The sequence below is a fragment of the Anoplopoma fimbria genome, chromosome 8 (assembly GCF_027596085.1).
Source record: "Anoplopoma fimbria isolate UVic2021 breed Golden Eagle Sablefish chromosome 8, Afim_UVic_2022, whole genome shotgun sequence".
In the NCBI taxonomy this organism is placed as follows: Eukaryota; Metazoa; Chordata; class Actinopteri; order Perciformes; family Anoplopomatidae; genus Anoplopoma; species Anoplopoma fimbria.
In genome coordinates this window covers 17,059,343-17,086,965 of record NC_072456.1, presented here as the reverse complement: position 1 = coordinate 17,086,965, position 27,623 = coordinate 17,059,343, and the positions used below count along the sequence as shown (strand labels likewise).

General features: G+C 39.8%; 1 protein-coding gene across 3 annotated transcripts in view; it reads left to right on the top strand.

Annotated features, from left to right (window-relative positions):
- Positions 1 to 27,623, top strand: part of negr1 (neuronal growth regulator 1) — a 131,243-nt gene that overhangs the window by 29,953 nt on the left and 73,667 nt on the right. For all 3 annotated transcript variants that reach the window (XM_054602282.1, XM_054602280.1, XM_054602281.1), the window contains exon 2: positions 7,916 to 8,154. In XM_054602282.1, coding sequence (XP_054458257.1) covers positions 7,916 to 8,154 — 239 coding nt within the window. The remainder of the gene's footprint in view (positions 1 to 7,915; positions 8,155 to 27,623) is intronic.

Sequence of the window (27,623 nt, the reverse complement as noted above, 5' to 3'; positions counted from 1 at the left end):
TCAGTTTGTTTTAACAGGTAATGGTGCAGTAGACGGCTTAAGTGTTTGATCCGTGTTTTGTTTAGCTGGATTTTGAGTGTGACATTTAACAGTATCTGGGTGTGCAGTGGACTCAGTTTTCATGTGAATGTATAACACAGAGCTCATTCACATATTTATAAGGGGGGATTGTCTGGGGTGGAAAAAACGGTCGCCTATTATGCCTCAGCAAAGGCTACTGTTCATCCTCTCAGAATTCCAGCTGTCAACTTTTTATTCAACCCCTAATTTGTGAGCCCCATTCATTTTTTTTGACTTGAATTAATTCAGTCAATATCCATTCTTGAAAAAAAAAAAAAAAAAAAAAGAATCAATAATGTGAATTAATCCAGAGATTACTCGTGTAGAGCTTTGACCGGTTTTTCTTAACATTAATTAGAAACACTGGTGTTGACTTATGGAGGGGGAAGCAAGGAGAAAAGCCTCTCACTTTTGGTCACACATGAGAAATTACTTTTTTTTCCCGAGTTACCTAGTTTCCTGTAGTAACAACATGGTGGCACTGGTTTTATCTGTGTTCAGGGCTCTGACAATTTCTTGCTGCCTCCTCAGTCAAAGGCTCCATCCCAGTGTCATTTCAGACAAAAATGATACAGAAATGAACAGAAAACCATTCAGAACAGATCAACTTCAATGTCTCCACACTTGAGGTGAGATTTTGGGAGTTTCTATCAGCTTCGAGACAGTTTCTGTACTGTTCTCTGTGTCTGTGATGTTAGGTGTTGGTTTCAACATTGGATCTGTGTGGATTAAAGCTGGAAGGCTTCAGATGTGTCCCTCTGGCCACAGTCGACAGGATTATTTTAGGGATTAAGGGCCTGGTGCTCTGTACCTTGGTTGCACAGCACTACAGTATGTCCTCATTCTACTTCATTCCCTGAACACCCCATCTCTAAAATACTAAACCTCCAGTGACAACACACAAACCTGCACCTATGCTCCAGGGAAAAGGGAGCACAACCACTACGGCAAAAAAAATAGGATTAGGAATGATGGACATTCCTAGTAGACAATGAAAAACAGCAAATCCTCACGTTTAAGAAGATAGTTTCCAGTTAGTTTTCTGTCAATAAATTTTCTTATTACAAAATGTACTCAGGGCCCTATTTTAATCATACAAGCCCAATAAGGAAAAGCAAAGTTGTAGGTCTTGGAGTGCATGTACTGTGAAGAAGTCTCCAAGCTCACCTGCTATTTAGGTTCATGTATGTACAGTAGCAAAAGGGCTGGGGTGATGGTGAATATAATTAAATATGTCACATCCCTCATCTCATCGCTCCTGGAACAACTGAGCCAATGACAGGGACGCATGATCACAGCAGCTCAATAAAGGAGGAATCTGATACTCTTGGAAATCATTTTTTTTTGTCTGTGTAGCTGACATGGTGTGAATGGCACTGCGCTCTGGGGTGGCATTTCTCTCAAATCAGAGGCTTATCAACATATCTGTTCTGCTGCCTTCAGATGGCTGCAGGGATTTAATGAACTGACAGAGAACCTTTTCATAGACTATAAAGCAGCTGTGGACAACAGATATCGTAACATTCACTTGCCTGGTTGTTACGCCGTCAGAATAATGGGGTCCTGAATGTATTAAAATCTTTTTTTAATTTTTTTTGCCCAATACTGAGATAAGGGCTGTTTAGTTATGATTCAAGTGTTTTCCATGGTATGTTCTTGTAATATACTATTAGTTGATTAATAAATTGTTTAATAGAGAATGAATTTGCAACAAATTTATAATAAATTAATTGCTGAAGTCATTTTTAAGCAAAAAATGCTAATAATAATTCACTGGTTTGAGAATCTTAAATGTGAAGACATTTTGTTCTTTTTGTCGTCTTGTTAGGCAGTAAATTGAGTTTCACTGTATTTTGGGCTTTTGGTATAAAATTAATAAATGTATCGCTGTGACTTCACAGCTGAAAAGAACTTTCACACAGTGATCACACCTTGCCACCTTTCGCTAGTGCTTCATCATCCAGCCAGTCAGTGTGAAATGCATTTTCTCATTTGAGGATTCATGGGACAGTTGTGCTCTGTTGAGGGCACTGAGTCGTTGTAAAGGTTGTAGAGCTCACGGGGCAGGTACAGTCATTACATCACCTCTCTCTTTATGTGTGAAGCTGCTAAAATGGAATAAAAACATCCGACCCTGCCTTCCCTTTTAGAATATTTCCCTCTTAAATCTTTATGGTTGTATCATAGCCTCTCATTATACTCTTCAACACACTTATTTCATTCAAGCCAGTTAAGTGGACGCCACAATTAATAGAAACACAAGAGCATTGTCTTTAAGCAGATGTTCCACTACAGCACAATGATACTGTGCACCACTCATTTTCTGACGTACTCCAGTTCGACACTGACTGGAAAATGAATTATTCCAGGTGGTCTTCTCGGGAGCTGCAGCTTGATTCATACTTCAGTGATTAAGTGTCCTTCAACATGCCGCAGGACAGAAATGATACAGGGCTGACTGTTTTGATAGAGTTGAGTGTCAAGTGTTGCTTTTTCTGAACGATCACAGATGCGATCACCTGTGTCAGACGAGCTGTGATTGGAAGCAGGATCTTTTTTTTTTTTAAATCTCCCTATAATGTATCAGCAGTCCACCTTGTGTTGTCCTCCTCTTCCTTCTTAATGACATTAAACCACCTCCTTTCTTCAAATTATAAAATGTTTCACCTTATTGTGAGCCGCTATTTCTTGAGCAGAAATGTCAGCAGAACTCGGCCTTTGGTTGCTATGGTAACAATGAACTTTGTCTCACCCTGTCATCATGTGCTAAAGTTCTATCAACTGACACTTTGCACTGCTTGAGAATTGGCCTTTGGTAATATGCTTAATATGCAAATTCAATGTAGCTGTAATCTGCTTTTTCATTCAAAGTGACCCAATGATATGCCCAGTTAAAGCTGCACTGATCAATAATGTTATTAATAATGGATTAAGAATTCATGAAGTGTGAAATTGGTCGTTTATAGTGAAGGACTCTGAGCTTTTCAGCCCAGTGTTTCGGTGTTCTGAAACTTTATTGGTTTGGTTCAGTGTCACAGCTCTGTCAACCCTTTGGCATTTAGGATGCTAATTCTGCTCAATGTCTGCTCGATTTTCACTACATCAGCTTTATTTTAAAAAAAGAAATCAAAATAGTAATGGCTGCTTTATTCTAAATTAGGTGTGGTTGCAGGTTTTGTTTAAATACATTTGCAAAAATGCCAAGAATAGAAAGAGAAAGAAATAACATAAAATGAAAAGTAAGAATACATCTCTTCAAATGGCTACAGCTGTCGAGCTGTGCTGACATGGGTTCTGCATGTCTTGCAGTGTAAACATCCTGTGTGGCTGTTATATAACTGTTGCATAACAACAAATCTCAGACCACAGAGGGACTTATCCAGAAGTGAAAGAGACAAAAACTGCTGAATGTGAACTACCACACTGTGAGACATTGCTACATGTCTGCAAGACGAGATCTGGGGAGTTCCAGGGAGAATATTTACCGGAGAGGAATATAGTAAACAATTTTATAAAGCAAATAAAAAAACAAGGCTTAGAGTGATGCTCCAGTGTTTGATTAAACAGATTACAATCTGCTTCTCTTACCAGCTGCCGTACTGTAATTAATGGTTTGTCATCATTCTCTATTCATGTCATGTGCTCAAACACCGGTTTATCACTTTGCTTTTTGCACATTGTGCCTAATCACTGGGGTTTGAATTTAACTGTAATTTGTGAGCCAAAATATTAAAAAAAAAAGTAGCTTGTAATGAGCCTGGTTCCACTGCAGTCACTCGTCAGAAGCAGGGATAAATAAAAGTATCAATTAGTGCATGTTTTAGATGTCAAAGCTGCTTCAGAGTAGATGCTCTGAGGTCTGTGGAATAATTACCTCAGCTTTGTGTAAACCATGGGAAGCCTGCATCCTGGTGGGCTCCTAGAGAAAAGGGCCTTGATGAAAGCAAAGCCCATTTTAGGTGTTTGTGATGTGCTGCTATGCCTGATTGAGGGGATGAACAAGGGCTATGTGGCAGAAGAACGACGTAGCTGATAACGTGACTGTGCTGTGGTTCCCAGTTTATACTCAAGGTTTGAGCTCTTGATTAGCATATTTGTAGTGCTTGTGTTTTTCATGGTATATTCCAAAAATTAATTTAGACAGAAAGCGTCAAACCATGGAAGGAGAGATGATTACCAAATGTTTTTAAATTGGAAAGAACAAGACAAATCTACTAAAACCAACTCCTGAAAAGATAAAGAAAAAAACAAAGGAATGTAATCACTGAAATCCTTGCTTTACACTGGCATTAAGCAGGATCTGTTCAGGCTTATGTTTATCTGTAAATATGACAAGGAGGTGAACAGTCCAAGCTAAATTATCCTGGTGATGACACATCTCTCAATCTAGTAAAAACAAGCAAGGTGAGGATTTATTTTAAAGGTAATAAAGGTTTCTTTGTGATAATCTGCAGGGAACATACTCAAGTCGAGCAGCATTAAATCTCCGGTGGGAGCTGATTTCAGGCATATTGAGTAGACGGAATCGATAGCCATTCAATTCAATTTACTTGTGAAGCCTATATCACAAATCACACATTTGCCTCAGAGGGTTTCACCATCCTGGTCGCCCATTCATCCGTCTGTCTCTTATATTTTTGTTAACTTGATATCTCAGGGACGCCTGAAGGGAATTTCTTCGATTTTGGCACAAACATCCACCTGGACTCAAGGTTGAACTGATTACATTTTTGAGGTCAAAGGTCACGGTCTCTGCGACCTAACGTCCGTCTCATTCTGGTGAATGCGATTTCTCAGGAACGCCTCGAGCGTATTTTATTCAAATTTGGCACAAACGTCCACTTGGCACTCAAGTTTGAACTAATTATAATTTGGTGGTTAAAGGTCACTGTGACCATAACCCAATAAATCATATTCTGACAATTTCAACAAATGTCTCAAATAGGCTTAACTTGACGTGATGCCATTTTGACTTGAGGCATACAACCGTAATTCAAGTTTACCACTGCTTTGCACTTACAGCAGCCCATATCTTCCACACGTCAAACTCATGCCAGACTTGTGCTGAGTTCCAATAAAGAGCCTTTTCCTATAAGATTGCAGCAACACAGGAAACCGCAGCAGTAAACAACAACACCTAAGACAATGTGCTAATGTAAAAATGGCCTGTTTAGACACTGCTTTGTGAGGTGGTATATACATGCAGGCATCAGTACCACTCCTTGGTGTGAGATCAAAAAGACAGTGAGATAACAGTAATAGCTCCGGGAAAAGAGAACACAAAGACACCAACAGTGATAAGTAGCCAAGCACAAAAAGGCAAAGAACATCAAGGATGGATCCATCTAGAAGAAGGAAAATGTCAAAAGTCCAAAGTTGCCCGGGGAAAGTGTCCTTCCGCCATACGTCTGGAACGACAGCTTTGTTGATTCCAAATCTATTCTTGGAAGGTGACTGTTAAAAGTTTGTGGTTTCCTTTTTCCACAAACAGCTGTGGTCTGCAGTATATACATCCATATATGCTGCAGGGGTGGCTTGAGACCTTTTGATAATTTAACAAACCGTAGAAACCTGTCACCATTGAAGTACACTGTAACTGACAGCAGACCTCAGCCTCTGATCTCTTTTGAAACAGTTCACTTTTTCTAACAGCCACCTTTCAATCCTGCATCGAGTGAATATCTTATTCTGAAAGCCCAATTTTTGGGGTGAGGAAACAGAGAAATCAATTGCAGCTCCACTAGAGAAAACATATTTTATGGTTACCCTGCTATTCAAGGATATAATGATGAAAGTCCAGCAAGTTGTTGACAAGTTGTTCACATCAGTGGCTGAGCAGAGGTGCGTTGTGCATTAATGTTCAAGCCTTAAGTCGGCACTCTCAGCGGTCCCACAAAAGTGTGTTAAATTATTAGTCACTGAAGGCCTGCACTCACTGAGGTAGGTAGCGAGCCTCGATACTCTTTGAAGCTGTTTTCCCTCAGAGGCAGAGAAGGCTTTTAAAATTAGCTTTATTCATGTCATTTTCACATAAATAAATTCAGAGGTTAAATTTCAAGAGTGCTAATTTTATTTCTTTTTTGTTGTCAAAAACAAAACAAAACAGTAATGGTATGAAGCTTACCTTGAGGCTCCTTCAGTAAATCTTGCCTAAGGGCTTGGAACAGCACGGCTTAGCTGGTCAATGGGCTAACTAACCGACCAGTCAGTGTGGAATTTCAACAGGACCCGGGACTTCTCTCATGTGTTGCTATTTACTTATTATCCATACTCCATTGTTTGTCACTTATTTGATACAATACCTCTATGGCATTTCCTTCTCTCAGGGGAAACCAGCCTGGACTAAACCATTGTCCTATACCTGCTTTAGCTGTCAGGCATTTTCTTGGCATAACGTTTAAAGAGCTTTGTGGTTAGTGCCAAACTGATTCCTACGCTGGCTTTACTACTGGTGCTGAAAGTCTGCATGGCATGTTGACAGCAGCTTAAGGGACAAACTTGATTGCCTCTTTCCCTGCTCATTCTTACAGTATTTGTCACACAATATGATGTGATTTCTCAAGTCCAAACAGTGTTGGAATGATGGTAATTAAAACAAGTGCCTTCTGACTATGGTGACCCCAGCCTCCTCATGTCTTGCACTTTACTGACTTTGTCCGTGCAATTAGCTTTCAAGAGTAAATTGTATTGAGCTCGGTAATGGTCACACAGGAATCGGAGTCTGATCCTCGAATGCGGCCCTTTTACAGCCGGGGTTGTTTGATGATTTGTGGCTGGACTGAAGGTTTTTACCGTCCATTGATGATCACATTGAAATGCTTTATGCAGATTAAGCCGTGAGTTGCAATTGTGATCAAAAAACGCAACTATTATACCATGTATTTACAGTCAGTCTACAGGATTCTATACTGTATTTCATTTCTTTGCACTTTTGGTCGGACGTATGCTCTCTTTTGTAAACCCTAGACACTGCATAAGCAGTTTTCAGCGGCCACTCAACTCCCAGTGCGTGATACCTTTTAACAGACTGAATGTGTTCTAAGTGGCAGGTCAAAGGTGTTTATACTCAGTTACGTAACTCTAGAACCAAGCTTTTCACAGCTCTGAAAGGTGAAACTCTCCATTACTATGACACGACTTGGTGAAAGTGGAGCTGAGGTTTTTTTGCATTGTATTCACCTGGTTACGATGTAGGAAACTCTGTCAATGTTGAAGACTGAAACATTTTTTTTATATGATCTCCAATGTTATAAAGCCATTAATGTGGGTAGATGCACTCTAAATCAAGTGCTTCAACATATATTTATATATATGTGTCTGCTAAACCAGACCTTTTGACTTTTCAATGAAAAGAATGAAGCACCTTCACTAAATGTCTTAGCCCATTTAGAAGATCCAACAGCAACAGGGCAGCCATCCTTATACACAACTATTACTCATGGCTCTGGCTATTTTGGTCTTGAGCCAAATCCATTCTAACAAACTTTAAAAGGTTGAGTCACACTCGGGTGCTGAGATTTCTGTCTTTTATGACTCACTTTCTGGCACATTACACATGCCCATAACTGAAATTTGATACCTCATTTGGTCCATATGCTCTCTGGTGTTGCATTAAAAAATCTATATAACTTACGAACACACAATCCTGTGCAAACAGCAAAAATTGCCTGCCAGAGACGGAGAGATTACTTATTGCAAGAGAGTTAACGGCAATATCTCTAATGGACGAAGGAATATTCAGTCAGCAAAATGTACAAATTCAATAACATCTGCCTTACTCTGTTTTAGTTTTTCTTCCTGAGTCTGACAACAAGCATTTATCCTGATCTGACTGAAGTGTCTCTTGTCACCCTAGGTGCTACCTATTGGATGGGATCTCTAAAGGAGCCTGGCTGAACCGCTCGAGCATCATATTCGCAGGGAACGACAAGTGGTCTGTGGACCCGCGTGTCTCCATTGTGTCCAGCGTTGGAGACAAACATGAGTACAGCCTTCAGATACAGAAAGTGGATGTATCTGACGACGGCCAGTACACGTGCTCCATCCAGAGCGAGCGCAACCCACGGCCAAAGCTCCTCAACCTAATTGTAAAAGGTGCGTATACAGTAGGTCGACCTTGTTGCTCTGTACAGACAGTTGTGTTGTCAGTTGTTTGCACCTACATATGTGGATGGGCTGATGCACCACTTTGAAAAATAATTGCTTTTTTCTATTTCTGTCCTCCTATGCCTTATTATAATCTACTTTTTATAACAATGTTACTTATTACATGGATCGTTTTGTGGCCAAAAGACATTCAAAACTGAATACAACAAAGGGCCCATGTACCTAAAGGTCACAGGTGTAATCTGGCACCATCAGTCATTCTCTTGTAGTTGGAGTAAGAACAAGAGCTCAAGCTATTTTTGTATGAAATAATAAAACAGAATATGTTCAGCAGAGAACTTTCTACGCTGAGGGCAATCTGACATGGCAGGGTACATTTTGTGCCGGTGGGCAATGCAACACAAAGAAGTAGCCCGTTGGTTAAAATGACTGGAGGCAGACTATGTAGCTTTAATCAAGCTTACCTGGGGTTTTTTCACAGCAGGAAACAAATAACATGTGAATCTTAAGAATTTGGTATGGCTATTGATATGCTGTGTGTGTCATTGCTTTGGTTTTTTCAAGCTTTGAATCTCTGCCTTCAACATAATAAAAGCTACATTGAGCACTTGAGAGGCTGCTCAAATTGGGCTTCATCTTGTGAATCTCTGTGTCTAACAAGGTCAATAGGTGTATTTGCGTTTTATGGGACATTATGAAGGCTGTTGTGGGCACAGATAGCTAATTGACGACAACATCCTAATTGTTGGAGGTAATAGGGTGCTGGCTGAGTTTGTGTGCTGATACCTCAGACTGTCTATTAGCAGAAAGGAAACAGCCTCACTGAAAATCCATCTTCCAAGTGCCATGTTCTATTTCTTTAATAAGTCGATGCAAAGGTTTACAGCGTTCATGGTCCACTTGGCTCTGCACATTTTTGGGCTTGGATATTAATTATGTTAACAGACAAACTGTTGAATGAAAACAATTTTTTTTTTTTACCTTCTGTTTTAAATTCCTGTTTTTATCTCACAACACGGTGTTATGACCTGCATTCACTGCCCACTGTTAACACTTGTTGTATCCCTGAGTAGTTATCAGATGTTTTACAAGTGCATACCAAATTATTCTCATTCTGTTCAAGCTGTGGTTAGGATTTCAAAGGGACATACTGTTTAAAATATGCATACTTCACGCTGGCAGCATAGTATTAATAGAAGAGCTAAGGGTCAGACTAACTGCTTGTAGAAGTGTGAGCTGTGTGATATGTGAAATGTGCAAGTGGAAACCACTCTCCAGCCGTTATAACGTATGAAGGGAGCTTGGGAAAATTATTTTAGGGGTTTTATTATAAATGCAGTTTGTTTTGTTTGGTCTAAAACATATTTAAGTATTTGTTTTGCCTTTATTTGCACTGCCCTGGAACAAAAACATCAATTCCCAAACAACCTGGATGGTGTTTTGGTAAACTGTCATCCTGCGAGGTTGCAGATTTCACTGGGGATGAACACAATAGTCAAAACAAATCATCATTTACCTTTTCAGATATTCACACCTCAACATCAACAAACAAATAGCACACTATGAGCAATAACCCTGAAAACAGTGGGCTCATTTTGCTCATTTTGTTGTTCCATATTTCCTAAGCTGCTGTCAACATCCACATTTCTTTCACAGACTGAGTGGGTGTTGGGGTGGTGCTGTGGTTTGGTGTGAACATGCCCAATTACCTTTCAAATCATTACGTTTGTTTTTATGTGATTGACGATTAAACTGGTAAGGAACATGGCTGACGATAAGAGTGCTTCCAACCTATCTCCCCTTGGTGAGGTGAGGTTAACAAGCCTGTCCCGTTATCAGAGGGTCACAGGACTAAAACCCGCTGAAAGTTTACTGGCTAACTTACTGTTTGTTGATATAGATGCACATGAGCTCAATGCCTAAATCAGCACGTCAACTTGTCAGAGCACCACAGCCTTTCCAGTTACAGCGGCTGTCCTGTAGCTGAAAGGTCGCAGGGTCAATCCCTTCAACTGCCAATGTGTCCATCAAAAGCATTATGTCGTGTTAAAGTTCCCTCAAGCAAGCAATGCAATTCCTTTTTCTTTCTCAGTTTTTTTTTTTCTGCACTTTTTGCAGGGAAGCCATTTGAAACATTAAAATGACAAAGTAACTTTAGGTTTTATTACATTTGTCAAAGTTCTGTAAAGAAAACAGCACTGGTATCATATCAGCACTTGGCAACAACTGATAGCCTTGGTTTAGGGACCAGGAGAGGAAAACGTATAATGGTGTATCCCCAGACGTTAGTGTTTATTTTTGAACTAAGATTGTTAAAAAAAGGTCTCACTGCAGGTCCAGGAGTTATGACAGGAAGCATAACAATTTGAAAGGACGCTGTAAACTCGCTATTGATGTGTCCAGGGCATGCACCCTATTTTTTACTTGTAAATCAGAGTTGCTGCATCCCGAAAGTGAATGTCCTCTGAAAGACTTTCAGTGGACACTTTACTACATCTGGATTATACAATTAATGTGCTCTCCTTAAAACCGCATGACCCAATTGACCGAAACAGTAATTTTACCTCTCTGAACATTGTAAAATGCATCCCATTCAAACTCTACAGAAGAAAATAAAAGTATTTTGTTAGACTTTTCACTGTTCTAACAATCACCAACTCTGGTACCTTTTTACAGAGGCTTAGCATTAGAAGTTTTAATGATGTTTAATAAGCTGCTTAGAGCTAGTATTAGGAAGTTAAACAGGTCATAATTCACTCTCTTATATAATTTATATTGCTGTGAAAACATCTATTTCAAACAACTGTATTTATTTAACTTTTGCCAACATTTTTATTTTAAAAGCTTACATGTGTGCACATCATGATAACGTTGTAATGTTACTTTGCCAAATACTAACTTTACTCAATGCAACCTCTGTTAAGGCTAGCTGTTAGTCACGTTATTAAACCAAGCTGGACTGTGCTGCATACCGGCTGCTAACAGCCAACAGTTCACTAGCTCCATTTCTGACGATTTCAACACAGATTTGTTGTTCAAAATTAAGCATCATCAGGGATCTACGACCATAAAGCTTTATTGCCGATCTCTCGATTGCATATAATAACAGAAAATCAGCAAATAACAGCATGAGGCATTCCACTTCCCCGAACACAGAGATAACTGGCCCCTGTGTGCAAGCTTTGAACCTTGCACATAAGATCAAACAATAGTATTACATTCCAGTTTGTCAAAAAACGCAAATTCTATTGGTGTCCCAGCTACTCTCTACATTCAAACCCCATCAACATCACTATGCCAGGATGGATTTTACAAAAGAATTGTCTAAATGATGCCCCGTCCATGTCCACTTGCTTGTTTCTTCTAACTTATTTTGCTCCAGCTGTCATAATTGCCTCATTGTCCATCTGTTAAAACGGTGGAACTCATTCCTGATGTACAGTCCCGATAGTGAGTGGACTGTGGATAGGCTGTTACAATTAATGTCATTCACACTGACAGTTAGCGGAGGTAATGTCACTTTACCTCCGCTTCTGCGTCATTTTAGAGTTGCAGCGTGCCTCTCAATATACGCGTGATAAACTGCAGTCAGCTGCTTGGCAGGCAATAATGGTCACTACGGGACCATCATGTTTTTGTAGATGTTGCCTTTCTGAAGTACATTCTGTAATGGGAATCTTACCAGGGGTGTTTCGGGTCGTGGCAGCTCCTCACCACTGGCCATATGGCCACAATCAAACCGAAGCTAATGTGCCAGCTGTCAGCTTTATAATACGTTTTGCGATGCCCAGAATTCCTGATGGATGTGACCTGGTGGCTGAAATTTGGCAACGGTTTGACCCACAAATACCAATTGTTGCTCTACGGTTCACAAATGTGACACGTTGGTAATTCAGTCAGAGGAGTCACTGGTACTCTGAGGCAGGCGTTTGTATTCCACAGAAACAAGCTTTATTTGAAATAACAATGTGTTTTGTAACACCTTACCAGCAGCAGTCTTATAGCTTCATAGCACATATACAACCAAGGGTCTTGAAGCCAGAATAATAATTGGACTGTGCTACAGGAAAACAAAAATATCATAAAGGGTACAACAACAAAAAGAGACGCAGACACCGAGATGATGGTTAGACAACATAACAGTGTGAAAACAAAGTTGAACATAGGTTCACATGTTTTGTTACTTTTACTGTTGATGGTGTTATGATTGTGTTATCAAAATTCACCGTGGAGTCATCAGGCAAATGGGTCGCCAGCCATTGAGACAGAGCTGTGAATCAGAGTGTGAGCTGCAGGCAGGAAGTGTGCCGAAATACAGATGACTCACTCCGGCTGATAAATGCCTACGGTCACATCTCTGATAGGGTTCTCAAAGGTAGTTTAAAATTTGGTTCATTATATTGTCAGCCACTCTCAACATGCGTGTGCTGTTACAGCTCCTTCACGACGTCAAACCTTATTGCGCTTTTATTTGTTTGCTCTGTCTGTTGTGAATCATTACCTGTCACTGTGCGATACTTGTGTACACATGCTTAAGCCCACTCATGGAGAACAGAGGGATTTCTTTTACAGATGAGAGATGTAGCAAGGGAGCAGCTCTGTCATGTTGCAGAGGCTTCTGGGAGCATGCTGTTTTTTTTTCATCTGCTGAAAGCAAAGGGAAGAAAAAAAAAGGCCGACACTTTAATCTGGGCTTTTCAGTCCAAGCATACAACATTTATTAATGCTGTAACACGAATGTTACAGTTGAAGTAAAAGGATTTCATGGCGTTGGATTTTTTGGCACTTTTGCTTTTCTAGACAGTGTGCACCATGAGGAGCAACACAGAAAATGGGAGCAAGAAGGGATTACTGTATATGTATGTCTATGTATGGAAATATGCAATGGTCTCAACCCATTTCCGGTCCATGATAGGGTCCTGGACCAGCTCAGTCTCCGAGCAATGATGCCTATCTGAAATGTACGTCTATGTCAGCAGACTTTTTTTGTGTTTGGGCATGGCATCACAGTTCTGCCAATACATATATTTCATGCAACAATTTCTTTAACTGATGATGGAGATGGAATTATACTTTGCACATTGCTTCATAAATACCTAAATTCATACATTTCTAATCAATGATGACTTCGTTGTTTGGGAACCCATTGAAAGTTCTAAAACTAAGACACTCGTAGGTTTATTTTAGTAATCATGCTAAGCCATTTTTTAAATCACTTTCCCATGTGGTTTTTTTTTTGTTTTGTCCACTCTGTATCAGCAAATCGCTCTTAACCATTAATGACAACGGGAAATAGCCATTCATTTTGCCACTAGAACCACAAACATTTCTTTCTAATCACATCCCATGGGTTTTTTTTCCTTTACCTGAGCATTACAACGGTGTTACAGCAGCAGGAACTTATAGTTATCATCACACTTCTTAACACATGAATCGCAAGCTCTTGCGTTATAGGCAGGAGGTTAGATATGACTGTGCGTGAACACTCATCTCCCAGAATCATTTAATCTCTGCATGACATTTATCCCCCTCAGAGACCTTGTGTCACTTCAACAAATTAGACGTTTGAATCTGTGCCTAACCCCCGCACAGCTTTATTGCCGACAGCGGCCATGAAAAGGTAGAATGATGTGGAATTCAAAACACACTATATCTTTTCTCTTCATTCTTGCTGTAATGGAATGAATCTGAAGCTCTATATGCTGGCGGTGACAAATAAAATCAATTTAATACATTAAGTGAGTCAATATGATACACCAGCGGATTAAAAAAAAAAAATAAGGTAAGATAAATGTTCTCTTCAGTGATGCAAAGATATGTTCAACTAATATTTTATACAAAACATAAATAATGCAATACTGTAGAATACTTTGGGGAGTGAAAATGTTTATTACATGGTACAGCTTGAGATCTACCAGTGCCTAAATGGCTCTCTCAGGTAATCTCATCTAAAAGCAGTAATCACCAGGGCCATCGAGGGTCTGCTGAATTACTAAAAGGGTCCATGTTTTCCGCCAGGTACATTTGGCACAGGTAACTGCTGAGCAGTTAAACCCTTCCTTTAAATACTTGACTTAACAAGATTAAGCTAAGTGGGTTCTGCCTTGTAGCCATGCACTGATTACTGAGTAAAACTGCGATATCGGTGACATCACAGACAACCCAGTGAACTGTGACCATTACAGACTCCTGGTCCACATCTGCCCAGCTCTTCTCCTCTTGTTCATCTCCTCTAACTGCTCCCCTGATCTCCATCTGCATATCCTCACCCCCACCATGCATACACTGACCTATTTACAGTCTATAGTCCTGACCATTATCTGATGTAGGATACAGAGAGAGTGAGAGAGATCGGTATCATCATCTACACATCACGTGACTCCGCTCCTCCTCAGCAGCCATTCTTTTTCCTCCCTCTCTGTTAATTAAGATCGTAGATGTGATAATGTATTAAATATGCACAGCACCTCTCATCTAAGAATATCTTGTCACAGTGAGGAGGGGGAAAGAGGCATACTTCCCTTCAGCAGTGACTGCTTACACGGGCGCTGGTTAATGTGTTTCAAGCTTTCATCACTAGAAACTGTAGGCCCGTCTGTTGAGCTTAAAAATTCCCTCAGTAGAATCTTGCTGCCATGTTGTAGCCTGAATTAGTTTTTATGAATACAAAGTGCTTGTTACCAGCATGCCTTACTACCAAACTACCCCCGGATCATGCACTATCGAAATGAGCAGCAGCCTATCTCTTCAGGACTTAATGTAGGACTTTACAGATGCCTCAGTGTGATGTAGTACCTCATAGAGTTAACATTTTGCCCCCCAAAAAAGTGAGACATAATCCTGTATGTGATGAAAATGCTTTGGACATTAATAAGGATCAGAGCGGATCCACAGTGAAAACTCTGAGCCCACGCCCATGGAGTGAGTCAGTGTGGGAAGAGTGTTTCTCAGCGAGCAGTAAAATGGAGGGTTAAACCTCCAGGTCGTCGCTCCTCTCTTTGATGTCAGAATAGAGATAGAGATAGAGAGTTTAATTATAGAGGAAGGCATAATAAGGCCCAGCAAATCTCAGTTTATTCTAAATATGCTATCAGTCTGTCATTTTCACTAATTGCTAGGTGCATTAAAAAAAAAAAAAAAAAAAGATTTAATTTTCTCATGACCTCAGTCTGAAATTATAGTCCTGTCAACCACACTGTAACACAGGTCTGTGAATTAACCCAGTGATTTCACACCTCAAGCACATTTCTCCCTCATTTACTATTGAGGATTCCTCTTGGGTATTAGCTATATCAATAATATAAAGTTCAAGCATAATTGCAACCTAGCACTCTCTTTCTCTGTATTCAAATAAAAATGGATTGCGCTGTGTGAACATATTGGTTAAACAATTTCCCATTTAAACTTGATGTCGAGTAGCTTAAACAGTTTAGTGTTACATAAGACCTCTAAACTTCATTGACATGCAGCGGGACATTTTGTCAATACTCTCTGTGACTCACCCAAAGATGAAATTGGATGCTGCTATTAGACCTTCAATTTACTATAAAAGCCTATAAGTGTTATGAAAAATGCACAACTGAAGAAGTCATTCTTCTAAATGTGTGGCTATTTCAGGGACGTGGGCTCCATCGACAGGTGTGCAGACTTTTTTAACAGAAATGTAAAGTGGTTATTGTAGTTCACTCAGAGAGTTTTGGGTTTAATCTTCCTTGTTTATCCCTGCTCGCAAAAAAGACTTGCATGTCCAGTATACTATGTCTCATAGGGTAATTTGTAAAGCAGTGTGGACAGGATGACAGAAACTTTCTAGTTCATAAACATTTTGTCTTAATCAATATTTAAGACCAATTGTATACTTAAAGCTCAAACTTCTTCATCCCTTTATACTATCCTCATAGGGCTGCACATTCAAAATACTGTTTTATATTAAATATGGTTGATCTGCACGGATGCTCTTAACCTGACCGGTCCGATTGTCCTCAGTGAACTTTCTGAGAAGCCGTCATTGGAATCAGTTTGAGAAGGACAGGCACTTTTCAAAAAATACTTTGCAGGTGACTGGATGAACTTATCAATCAAATTCTTGCCAAAGCAAGTCAGGAGAAGAACAATAAGAACACTTTGTTCTTTTAAACAAACAGCTGCTTCTCCGCGTTGTCCCGCTAGCTTCCAGTAGCTTCTCAAAGGAAAATGATTGGTCCGTGCTCTTACAAGGCACAAACGCACAAGTTGAAGCCTGACGAGATGGATTCTCGCGGGATCTCGTGAAATCGGGAGAATCCAGCTGCCGTGAACAGTAAAGATGTCATGGTCTACACATCATATTCTACAGACATGGCAAACATCTTTGTTTGGTACGGTACCTCATAAAAATCACACAATTCTCTCAACATTTTAATCTGTTTTTCAATTAAAATTACAATTATAAAGTAAAAATGTATCCTCTCTAATTTCACAGAAGCAATATCAGTCAAAATAATTATACGTGACATTATTCCAATTCTTATTATTTGCTGAAACACATGCCTAGCTGGTTTTATAGCTGCCATTCAAATCCTGTTTAATTGGTAAGTTTTCAGTGTAAATATTAGTGAATAGTCAAGGGATAATGATATGAGCTCATGGAGCTTTCTCTAGTTTTGACTGATATACTGGCGTATTTGTAAAAATGAACACCTGGTTGGCATCAAAGTAAAAAATAAACACAAACACTGACAACGCTGTGGCAGTAGTACCAAATGACTGCATGTGTTGTAAGTGCTGTGAGAAGAGAATAGTGAATTTATGTTGGTGTCCCCAGCTGGAAGAACTGTGTATCAAGAGTCTCAGTGGAATAATAATGCCTAAAACAACACGGCCTGCCATTAATGTTGCAGGGAAAGTGGAGAGAGAATATGAGTGTGTCTAAAGGAACAGATTTGCCTTCATGGCCCCTGACATTTAGTTAGCCACTAATCATTGTCGTGCTTCTGTGTGTGTGTGGTTGTGAATTTGTGAATCCCTATCTTAGCGCCTGTAAATCTCTTTTTCTCCATTATGTGTTTGCATGTGCGTGCACCATTACACGTGTGCTTCTTCATGCACGTGTGGGGGGTGGGTGATTGTGTGTTTGTGCACTCGCACTAATGTGAGTCCTCATCATAGAAATGGCTGATATTAGCCATGGTTAATTAAAATGAGTAAGGACAAAGGTCAGCCACTCAGCTCTCACGTCTCTCTCCTCTAGAGAGGGAATAGATACAGCATGAGTGGAGAGTAACTTAGGCATTTTTATTTTGGCACTTTGAATAGTCTTCACAGCTTAACATAAAGCTAGACTGTTACACTGTCTCTGCTGCAGATGTATTCCACCACATTCCCTTTAACAAGCGCAGCACAAAATTAGTTTTCTTCATCTAAGGTTCAGAGGGATCCATTATGGGAAGCTTGATTGCTCTCTGCATGATGATTTTGGACCTACTTTACTCACAGTGAATTGCAGAGTGATGTTTTTGCACTCTTTGTACTTTGAGATGCATGTTTACAATTGTACATCAATATGAGCTTCAGATTAGACTAATGAGGTTGTTGCAAAGCAGGAAATGATGACTTACTCCCTGAGAATTTTCTTGGAAACCATCTTATTTCAATTATGCATCCATTTCCAACTTATTCCCCACAATCCTGTACTAGTGGATAACATTGGGTTAATGGGCAGGTCTCTGTCACTTACAGCATCATATATTAGGTTTTCGGGCATATTCCTTTTTTTGCCCACATGATTAACCAATCAATTAATAATGAAAATAATGGCTAGTTGCAGTCTTAGTCTGACATGACCCCTGATTGCTTGCTTTTATTCATATCTGATCCAGTGTCATGACGGTTTTAAAAAGATATCCGTTAACTGTCTGCAAGCATTAATCAGTGGCACAATGTCCTGATCTTCCTTGTCGCAGTCTTGCTTTACAAGTAGGCCTATATTAATATAAGTGTGTGTTTGTGTTAGTTTTGATAATGCTCATTTCAGTCAGACATCTGAAATCTGAACTGAAAAGTGTGAAGTATAAAGGAGAAGGCAAGTGGACATGAGCAAAAGCTCTCCTTGGCCCCTCTTCTTTTTTAAATGGTGGTGTGTTATGCAGAGAAAATTTAATAAACTGTATTTACTTTCTGGGACGATTTTTATTAAATTCTGGACATACCAGGCCACCGTGGGAAATGCCATAGAAGATGAAACAATCAAACTGAGCGTGTGAAAATAATCAAAAAAGGTTCTCTCACTTTTGTTACGATCCAAGCACGGCTCTCTCTGCATTGTTTATCATACACTACCACCTTCGTCAACAGGGTAGCTATGAAACAGATTTGCTGGGGGTGACACACTGGCAGGCATCTCAGGGAAACACTGGCCTTAATTGGGCAGATAAATATCACAGGCTGCACTCCCTGGCCCTACGGCACTGTTGCATACATCACCCTGAATGCGGACTGACCACCAGCAGTGGGGTGCTGTCCGCCCGTCTCATCCCTGAAATCCGTCTGGTGCCCAAAGTGCAATTAAAGAGCAGCGAGAGATTTCCTCCATCAGTCGGCTTCCTTGACTTGTAGCTGTATTAGGGTGTGGTAGCAGAACCGCTCCCGCTTTGTTAGAGAATCCAATGGTTTATTTAAACTTTATTTTTAGACAAAGGGTGTGTTATCAAAGACACAACAACCAGGCAAAGCTCATATGAGACCTTCTTATTTAAAATGATCACTTATATTCTGTATAAACATCATTATTTGGACAATCAGTGCTCTAGTCTAGAGAAACACTGTAAACAAACCCCAAGAACGGACATCTGTATTCTGCAAAGTACAAGCTCTGGGTTTTTAATAATGAGCAATTTATTGAATAGTCATGACTTTGGCCTTTCCAAAGCTCTCAGTGGGTGTGAACGTTCCTGTATCACCTACACGTTGTTTAGTCTAAATATTCTCCTTCCAGCCCAAGGGGCAGATCGTGGAAAAAAAGCAGTCGATAATTGTGGGTGTGCACAGGTGGACATACCGCACACATACATGCACACACCCTCTGAGAATCACTAATCACTAATCCTCTTCAGCTCTTGAACCTTGAATTGTTTGGCAGTCAGTGCTATTCATCATGGACTCATACCACTCGCCAATGAGGGAAATAAATCAGGACCGAGAGAGATAGAGGAAGAGAGTGTTTGACAAACAATGCATGATTGTGTTTAGACCCTCCTCCCACAAAACTTCCCACTAAACTTCCTGAAATTTGAGCCTACCTGATGACTCAATCAGAGATACACAATAATATTTCAAAGTAATAGCTTTGTTATTACAAACGGCTGAAAAAAGACAGGGACTGCACATCATTTATATTTTAAAAGACTCATTACTATCAAGGATACATTGAGAAGTATTCGGTTGACAGTTTCTGTGCCCAAAAAGCTTTTCATTAAAGCGACAAGTCTGAAAATGAAAGTCAAATAAGGCTGATTCATTATGTTATACTGTAGATAAAAATGTCCTTGATCCTCGGCGTTCGACCATTGAAATTTATCCTGAATTTTGACCCTGCATTTTGATGGATAATGACTACACTAACAGTGGCGCCAAAAGCCTTTTTTATGGCAGACTGATGAGCAAAGAGCCAGTAAACATTAGATCGAAACCTTCGCTGAGCCAAGCTCCTTCTCTATGATTGGGTTTAGCGTGCGTCTGTTAGCTGCCAACTGCTCTCTCCCCATTAATCACAACCCGGGTTCTAAAGTTCGAACTTTGACCTTTAGCGCTGTATCAAGGCTCAATGACAGATGGAGACAGAGCTTTGTGTTCTCACATCAGATCATCCATTTCCCACACACACACACACGCATACACAAGCTGTGAGCTGAGATGCACGGCAGATCACCCATAGCAACGGTCGTTTGGTCACCGGCTGATATTTCGTTGTTGGAGAGCAGTTTGCCCTCTGACAGCCTCAGTGTTTTACAATAAACTATTTGAAATGAGCCTTGTGCATGGTCGCGCAATCAAAGACTTTGTTGCCATGCAGCTAATTGAAAAACTAGTGATCATCCTTGAAAGTGAAAGCAGAGTGGCCCATGCTGGGGAACTTTGTTTATCATAAGCAAGATGCTGAGGCTGAAAGACACTGATTAGCATGAATAAATTAGAAACTATTTCAATGAGTGGGTGATAGCTTATCTTTGAATTACATGCCCTGTGCAGCTCTCCCATTGAAGATTAATTGCCTCTCACAAGGTATTTTCGAAAAGTTCATTTTCATCAATTGATTTCCCTTAATTCATGAATTCCCCAGAAGTGCATGAAATTGGTAACAAGCTCTCCATAATCACGCTTTCTGCATCGTTAACTTCATTGGCAATTACTCATCATATGTATTGGTTGTGACATTTGCGGAAGCATGTTATTTTTGCACCATTAGGTCATGACAGGAATATTATCATAAACTAATGGTTAATTACAAGTTGAACAGAAATGGAGTTCATAGTTTCCCTTGGATTTCTGCAAGGATCTTGTTTCCAGCGTGCTTAATGGTGAAACATTCTATTTCTGGAGCCTGATCAGCTCATTATCTGCAGATGAAAAGGATTTACAGACAATTATTATGACCAGGTTATACACATACAACATAAAAAAAACTGACAACAGAGGCTGTTCCACCAAGTAACTTGGACATGGTGAGAACTTTTTCACTACTGAACCCTTTTTTGTTAGTGAACATGTGACGTATTTTTGAGGTCGCAGAATAGGTGGAGGCAGAATTATTCACTGCACATGTTACTTAACACTGTCTAGAAAGTCTTGTTGGCTTTTTTTTATAATGGTTGATAATGTGTGTTACTTGAGAAAGTTAATATTAACCAGCGGGACCATATTTGCCAACGCCTATGCTGCTGGCAGACAGCTGGTAAGCTAGCTAGCTTGTCCATCTCTAGAGCTGGATTGTTAGCGAGCTAGTCACCAGATCTTCCATCTGCTCTCCTCCCATTAAATTACTCTACTAGCCCGAGGAATGAGACCACCAGCCTGCAGTTGGGCTCATTTTCTGTTACTAGTGTAATGTTGACATTAAAGCATGATGGAATCAGAAAGGTAGCTAGCTAACTTGCCAATGAGTCAAATTAGTCAATTTGAACAACTATATTCTTTATCCACACGCTCTGGTCACAGTGTAGGATAGCATATTGTAATCGTCGGATAAATGACAACTTTGTATGAACATTTTCAGTAACCGGTGTTGCATGAAAAGCATGGCAGAATTAGCAAGCTAGCTAAGTAGCCAGCCGTTCGCTAGTTATCTTGCTAATTCGGCTATGCTTTAAAGCTACACTGATTACAAAAATAGCCCAATAGAAGGTCATCCTTACATCCCTCTTATACAGGTTAACAGACATGGGCTGAAGCAGAGGGCTAAGCTAAACTATTAGCAATATTTTCTTTACATATCTGAAACACTTTGCAGATATTGCTTGTTAGAGTCTCATATCACGATATATCATCTCAAATGTATTGGGATATCAACTCTAGCACCCAACAACACAGCAAGCTGACTTTTTTTGGTGTGTAACTTTAGCCACTTCTCTGAGGTGATTCATGTATGCCTCCAGTCTGTCTTTTGTTTGGCCTCTATCTAACATCGTTACGTAATCATGACGTTGGTTGTAAAAGGGTTTATATTACTCTGACAAGGTCTGCACAGCGCAGGGGGACATTTTGCAAGCTCGATGTTGGATTGTCAAGTTCAACTTTTCTCCAAGCTATCATCACCTCACCTGTACATCATTGTTACCTCAGCTTTGGGGTCATTTCTGTTTTATTCAAGGACTGGAGTGCTGCCTTGAAGAAAAAACAAGAAACAAAGTGGGCCATAAACCGAGAGTAGACTATAACTTCAGGGTTACAGCTAAAGTAATGGGCATAGATTTGTACTGTACACTAATACAGTAAAGTGTGCTTATGTTGATGGAGCAACAAAAGTAACAAATAGGGCACACCGACATTAAAAAAAACTATTACAGAGGAATTCCCATGTTAAACACAACAATTTGCAGATGCACTATACAAGACAAATTGTTATATCAAAAACACCAATGTCTGATCTGTTGAACTTGGAACTGATATACAGTTATCATCATATATTCCCACGCTATCACACACTATCATTGGACCCTCTGGCGAATTCCAGCAGTACATTAATAGGGTAAATCACTGGATTCATCATAGATAATGATACCATTACGGAATAATGTTCATCAGCTAATGTGCCCTTGCTGGGAATCTAGTTGTGTTTTTAGCCGTTTGCTGTCTGCTGCAACTCTTCACATCTCAATTCTTTATTAACCTACCAAACATCTTAGCCACAAGGAGATCTTAGAATATGAAGAGATGCCAAAACCAGACAAGCAATAAAGGCTGATGAGGTTTTATGTCTTGGCCCTGCCTTTCCAGCACTTAGTCCACCTCCTCAATTGCTGCTGGGCTCAAATAAATGGAAAGAAAAAGAAAACAATCCCTTTTTTTTCTGCACATTTTTATTGCTTTTTATTATTGGAGTATGGTTGTGTGTGTTGTTCTGTTGGAAATGATTGAGATTGATATGTTTAATAATGGTATGAGCAGCAGGTGATAATGGAGGTAAAACTAGAGTGACTTTCAAAGTTCATGGGCTGGGAGTCAACTGCTGGATGTTCTTTATTTGAAAGCACACACTGCTGGCACATTGGCATGTTGATCCCAAAATTCTACGTTATCCTTCAAACATTAGGACTACGTATATTTTGTGTTGACAATGTGTTTGAAAACATGCCGTAACTTCATTCAATGTTCCTCACTTCCTAACATGTTAAATTTACAACATGATGCTGTTGTTGACATTTTAACATTCAACTATGAGGTGGTCAGCCCACCTTAAGTGAGTCTGGGATGTTGTTGTCTCTTCACTTTAATCAGCAGGTGGAAAGCAAGACATGGCAGCTTGGCTCGGGTCTTGAGAATTTGTAGCCTTTATTCACCGACAAATAAACTGTACTGAACTATTACATCACAGCTATAACGTTACTGCTTACTTCATACTCGCACATACACTCTCTCTCTCACAACAACACTCTTGCTATTGTTATGCCGGGCTTGCAATTCCCTGGCTGAAACCCTGACAGACTATGCCAGACAGACACACAGCTGCCTCACAGTTAAACTAATTGATGCATTGAGACTTATTAAGAAAGTGGCTGCATGTGTACACAAGAGTGCACAAAGTGGTATCGGATGGGATTGTATTGGAGTAGATTCATGATTAAAAAAGTATGAGTACATTGGCACATTATTGGACAGATACCCAATATCAGTTTTGGTATCTTTGCACCCCTATTGAAGATTTTTTTACGACACATATTAGTCACCTGGCCTCAGGGCTATGAATTGATGAGAAGTCAGCCATCGTTACAGTAAAAATTGCTACATTCGAGGTCCATGGTTTTTCCAGACCCTTAGGTTATGTGTTTTTGTCATGTACATACAAAAAACCTTTTGGATAATGACAGATTTTATCCTTCTACTTGGATGAACTTTTTCCAAAGTTTAGTACTACAAATTATCTGTACCTGCTTTATGACACTGCAAAGGTAGGTAATCCCTTTGAGAAATTTAATCTGTCACTGTTTATGTTTAGTTTCCTTGTCTGACAACTAATTAACAGGCTGGAAGTTGGTTGGTTCTCGCTGCCTGCAGTGAGGTAAGGGAATTGAAAACCTGTCTCATTACTGAGGTTTATATTACGCCCTGCAAACACATGTATATTTTACAGGTTTATATGATGATCCATCGATATCAATGTCATATCAAACAACTTGCGGTTTAAGCTTTGGAGTTGGTTAGTTTAGAATTGCAAGGATTCATTCAAAGATCGCCTCAGGATTTGTTCACTGTATCAAGCAAAGCTGAAAATTAAAACTGAAATCTGTCCCTAATCCAATTTCAAAGTGCTTCATGTTGTTTATTAAGCATGATCAGTCCTCAGATCAGTAAGCATCTCATTTTAATGAGACCATTATATTGAATTGTGTTCGGACAGGAGATGCTCGCGGCAGTAACAACACCTTCGTCCATTTCTGTATAGGATGACGGTGGACAAATTAAGGATTTTAATTACAGAAAATGAAGCAGGAATTTCTCTCCTTTTCTCTCCCTCCCTCTTTGCTCTCTAAATCCTCCACCTCCTCACCGTCCATACTGCCATCCATTACAACAAGTGGCCGGGCTTCCCCTCTGTGCTCTAATTGGAAAGCTGGATGGCAGTAGGTTTAGCCAGTAATGGGGTCCTGCAATTTGGTAGCAGAAGTCATTCTGGAGAGACTTGTCAGAATTAATAAAAGGGCCCAGTTGTGTGCATCCCACTTTACAGCTCCAGAAGAAAATCCCTGCACTTTAATAGTGCAGCTGTAAGCATTTTGGTAATTCAAGGTGGCGTCATTAGAGGCTTATTTATTCACCAGAGGTGTCTGCCAGGAGGAAGATGATGCCACCCAGATCAGCTGTGGCAGCTCACTCTCAGCACCTCCCGCAGGGCTGGAGAAGGGAAAATTAGAGAGGAAGGGGCAAACATGACAATCACAGCATAGTTACTGAATTAGCACCTAAATATAACGACAAGCTGTGTGTGTAGGTATTGAGAGTTGGGTTATAATGATCCGCTGTTCAAGGAGCAGCATAGTTACGTCCGTCTCTGATGTTTCAAGAGGTGGAGGAGGTGTAAAACAGATAAAATGTTGCACTCAGAGAGCTGCAACCTAGAGATAAATGATGGTAATGGTTTTTGCAGGCTTTCAAGGTAATGTGGTAACCAAGAAATAGGAAAGCGAAAAGGCCCGTAACAATGTCTAAAAGGCATTTCACAGCAGGGACTAACATCCACGTGAATAATTTCCTCCTCAAACATTACCACCATCTTCCTCTTACATCGTCTTACCAAGAGGTCACTTTTAGTCACAAACAGTAACCGAGGAGGGCTCCAGTTTGTCAAAATACTCATCCTGATTTGAAAGAAATTGTGGACTAAGGATATTTTTTAAAGTAAAGTTTGACATTTTGGAAAATAGACGTTTGCTTCCTGGCAGAGAATTAGATGAGAAGATAAATATCCGTCCTGTATCTGTCCATTAAATATAAGAAGCGACATCCTGTAGCCATTAGCTGAGCTTACCACAAATAATGGAAACAGGGGAAAACATCTAGCCTGGCTCTGTCTAACAGTAACAAATCAGACTACCAGAACCTGTTAAAATCACTTAACACGTTATGTTTTATTTGTTTAATCAGTACAAAAAGTGTAAAAACAATTTGTAGTTCTACGGGGGGTTATGTGCCAGACTATTTCTGGCCTGGAGGCAGTAATTTACTGGGGTTTTTGCTGGTTGCCTGGCAACTGTTCAGGGCCAAGGAATAGTCCAGTGTATAACCCCTTGTAAAATGGTGATTCGTCATTTTTACTTTGGAGTTTTGTATGATGAGATGAAACACGTTGATTAAGGTGCTGGTAGGCAGATTTTGTAACCGATGCCCAGAGAGCAGGTTAGCTGCTTCCACCTGCTGTTGATCAATCTCCACCATGAAAATGAAGAAACATATCTCCCCCAATCTGGAACTATTTTTTAAGAAAGTTTTTGAATAAATGATTACTCTTTCATAATAAGGTATTATTAACAATGTTTTTTAAGCATATTGATACTCGTCTCTGGGTTTGGGTTTTTAGCTTAACTATATGTTAGATCAGAGTAGCAGTGTTTTTACTGCAAAGACCTTCTATGCTTGGATAAAAGCTGATTACCTTTAGCACTTCAACTGTGTTATGTGCCAATAATTTAAATAAAACGATCAAAAATATGCATTTCAAGCACACTGTCAAAAACATTGATTGGGTATTTTCTATGCTACTTTCTGAGGAACTGCACAGACATACGCCTAAAGAATCCAAAGAGGAACATTGTCAGTGCTGATGCTACCTGTAGTCTTGTTTCCTTTCATCCAATCGCATTTTCTCTATTTCGATGGGAAATGCATCACAAAAAAGCAGTAAAATCACCCGAGCCGAAATTCTGTATGCAAATTTCTCTGCATCACACTGGTGATAAACAGTTTTAAAGCTGTAAGGTAATGGTAGAGCTACCTTGAACCCGTTCTCTCCTTCTGAAATCACCCAGTAACACGTTTCATCATTAAGAGCCAACACTGATAGGTAAAAATAAACTGAACACTTCTGCTGCCACTTGGTAACTTTACTTTCTCATTAGTGAGTGTGGAATTTCTATTTGCCAAATAACCCCTTCAGCCTTCAATATCAAGTGTCCATCCTATGGACCCTCAGCATCAATGCATGCAATGTCTCAGCACTGTAACCTAGCAACGAGACTCTCACTTATATAAGATCTAGTTAATAAGGGACAACAGATGGCAGAATCATATTTTGCTTATGCATTAGCTGGGTCCGAAGTCCTTCTATCACTATCACTATCCCTCACATATTAATAAATGCTTCACATTGAACAGTTATCAGTAAATTGAGATTAAGGATATTTTGTGACCGGCCTGATCGGATACTGATTTTTTTACATTACGTGGTCAAAGGAGCAGCTGTAAAACATTGGATGAACACATTTCTTTTCCCTTTTTGCTACTTACTCTTCCTACATGCTGTATTAGTAGACCTGTTTTATTGAAGAATAGCAACTTACAAAGCTCTGCAAATTTGATAATGAACATGTGTTCCTATAAATTCTTCACAATAATAGTTCCTTTATTTTGTTATTGAAAAGCTTTAATTTTGAATTAGCAAAAAAAAAGAAAATGTTGGGTTTGCATCAGTAGTGACTTTACACAAGTCAGACAGCAGGTCTCAGATGTGCTCCAGCGCCAGATGATGCGAGACCTACGTCTGATGAATTTTCTGGATATTGCTCACATACTGTCCACACCTCACTGAGATCCGAACTCAATGTGAGCCAATCCTCTTCATCTCGTCCACTTTTGGTCTGGCTAATCCGATCCCAAGGCGCGCATGATCCGATTGACGGAGAATACAGACTTGACAGTTAATGTGTCCTGGCTTGATCAAATAATTAAACCACGGCATCACTTCTTGGAGCAGTTTTGGTTGCAATAGATCAGAATAGTTTGATGGTCTCAAACTACAATCGTTTTTTTAAGAAATGAAACAAAAGCCCGGGTTGTTGTCTGGTGCATAAATTACTGCTCTGTTCTTCACAGGCAGTCCCATGTGTCTGAAGTTTGACTGATTTCTATTGATCTTTTATTCTGTTTCCATGACTTTTGTTATTCTCTGCCGGCGCAAACAGTGTTATACAGTAAAGCAACTGCGCTACAGTAGCTTTGAGCTGAAAAACTGAGGGCTCTTCATCTGAACCTTTGAAAACCTCTCAGTCCCT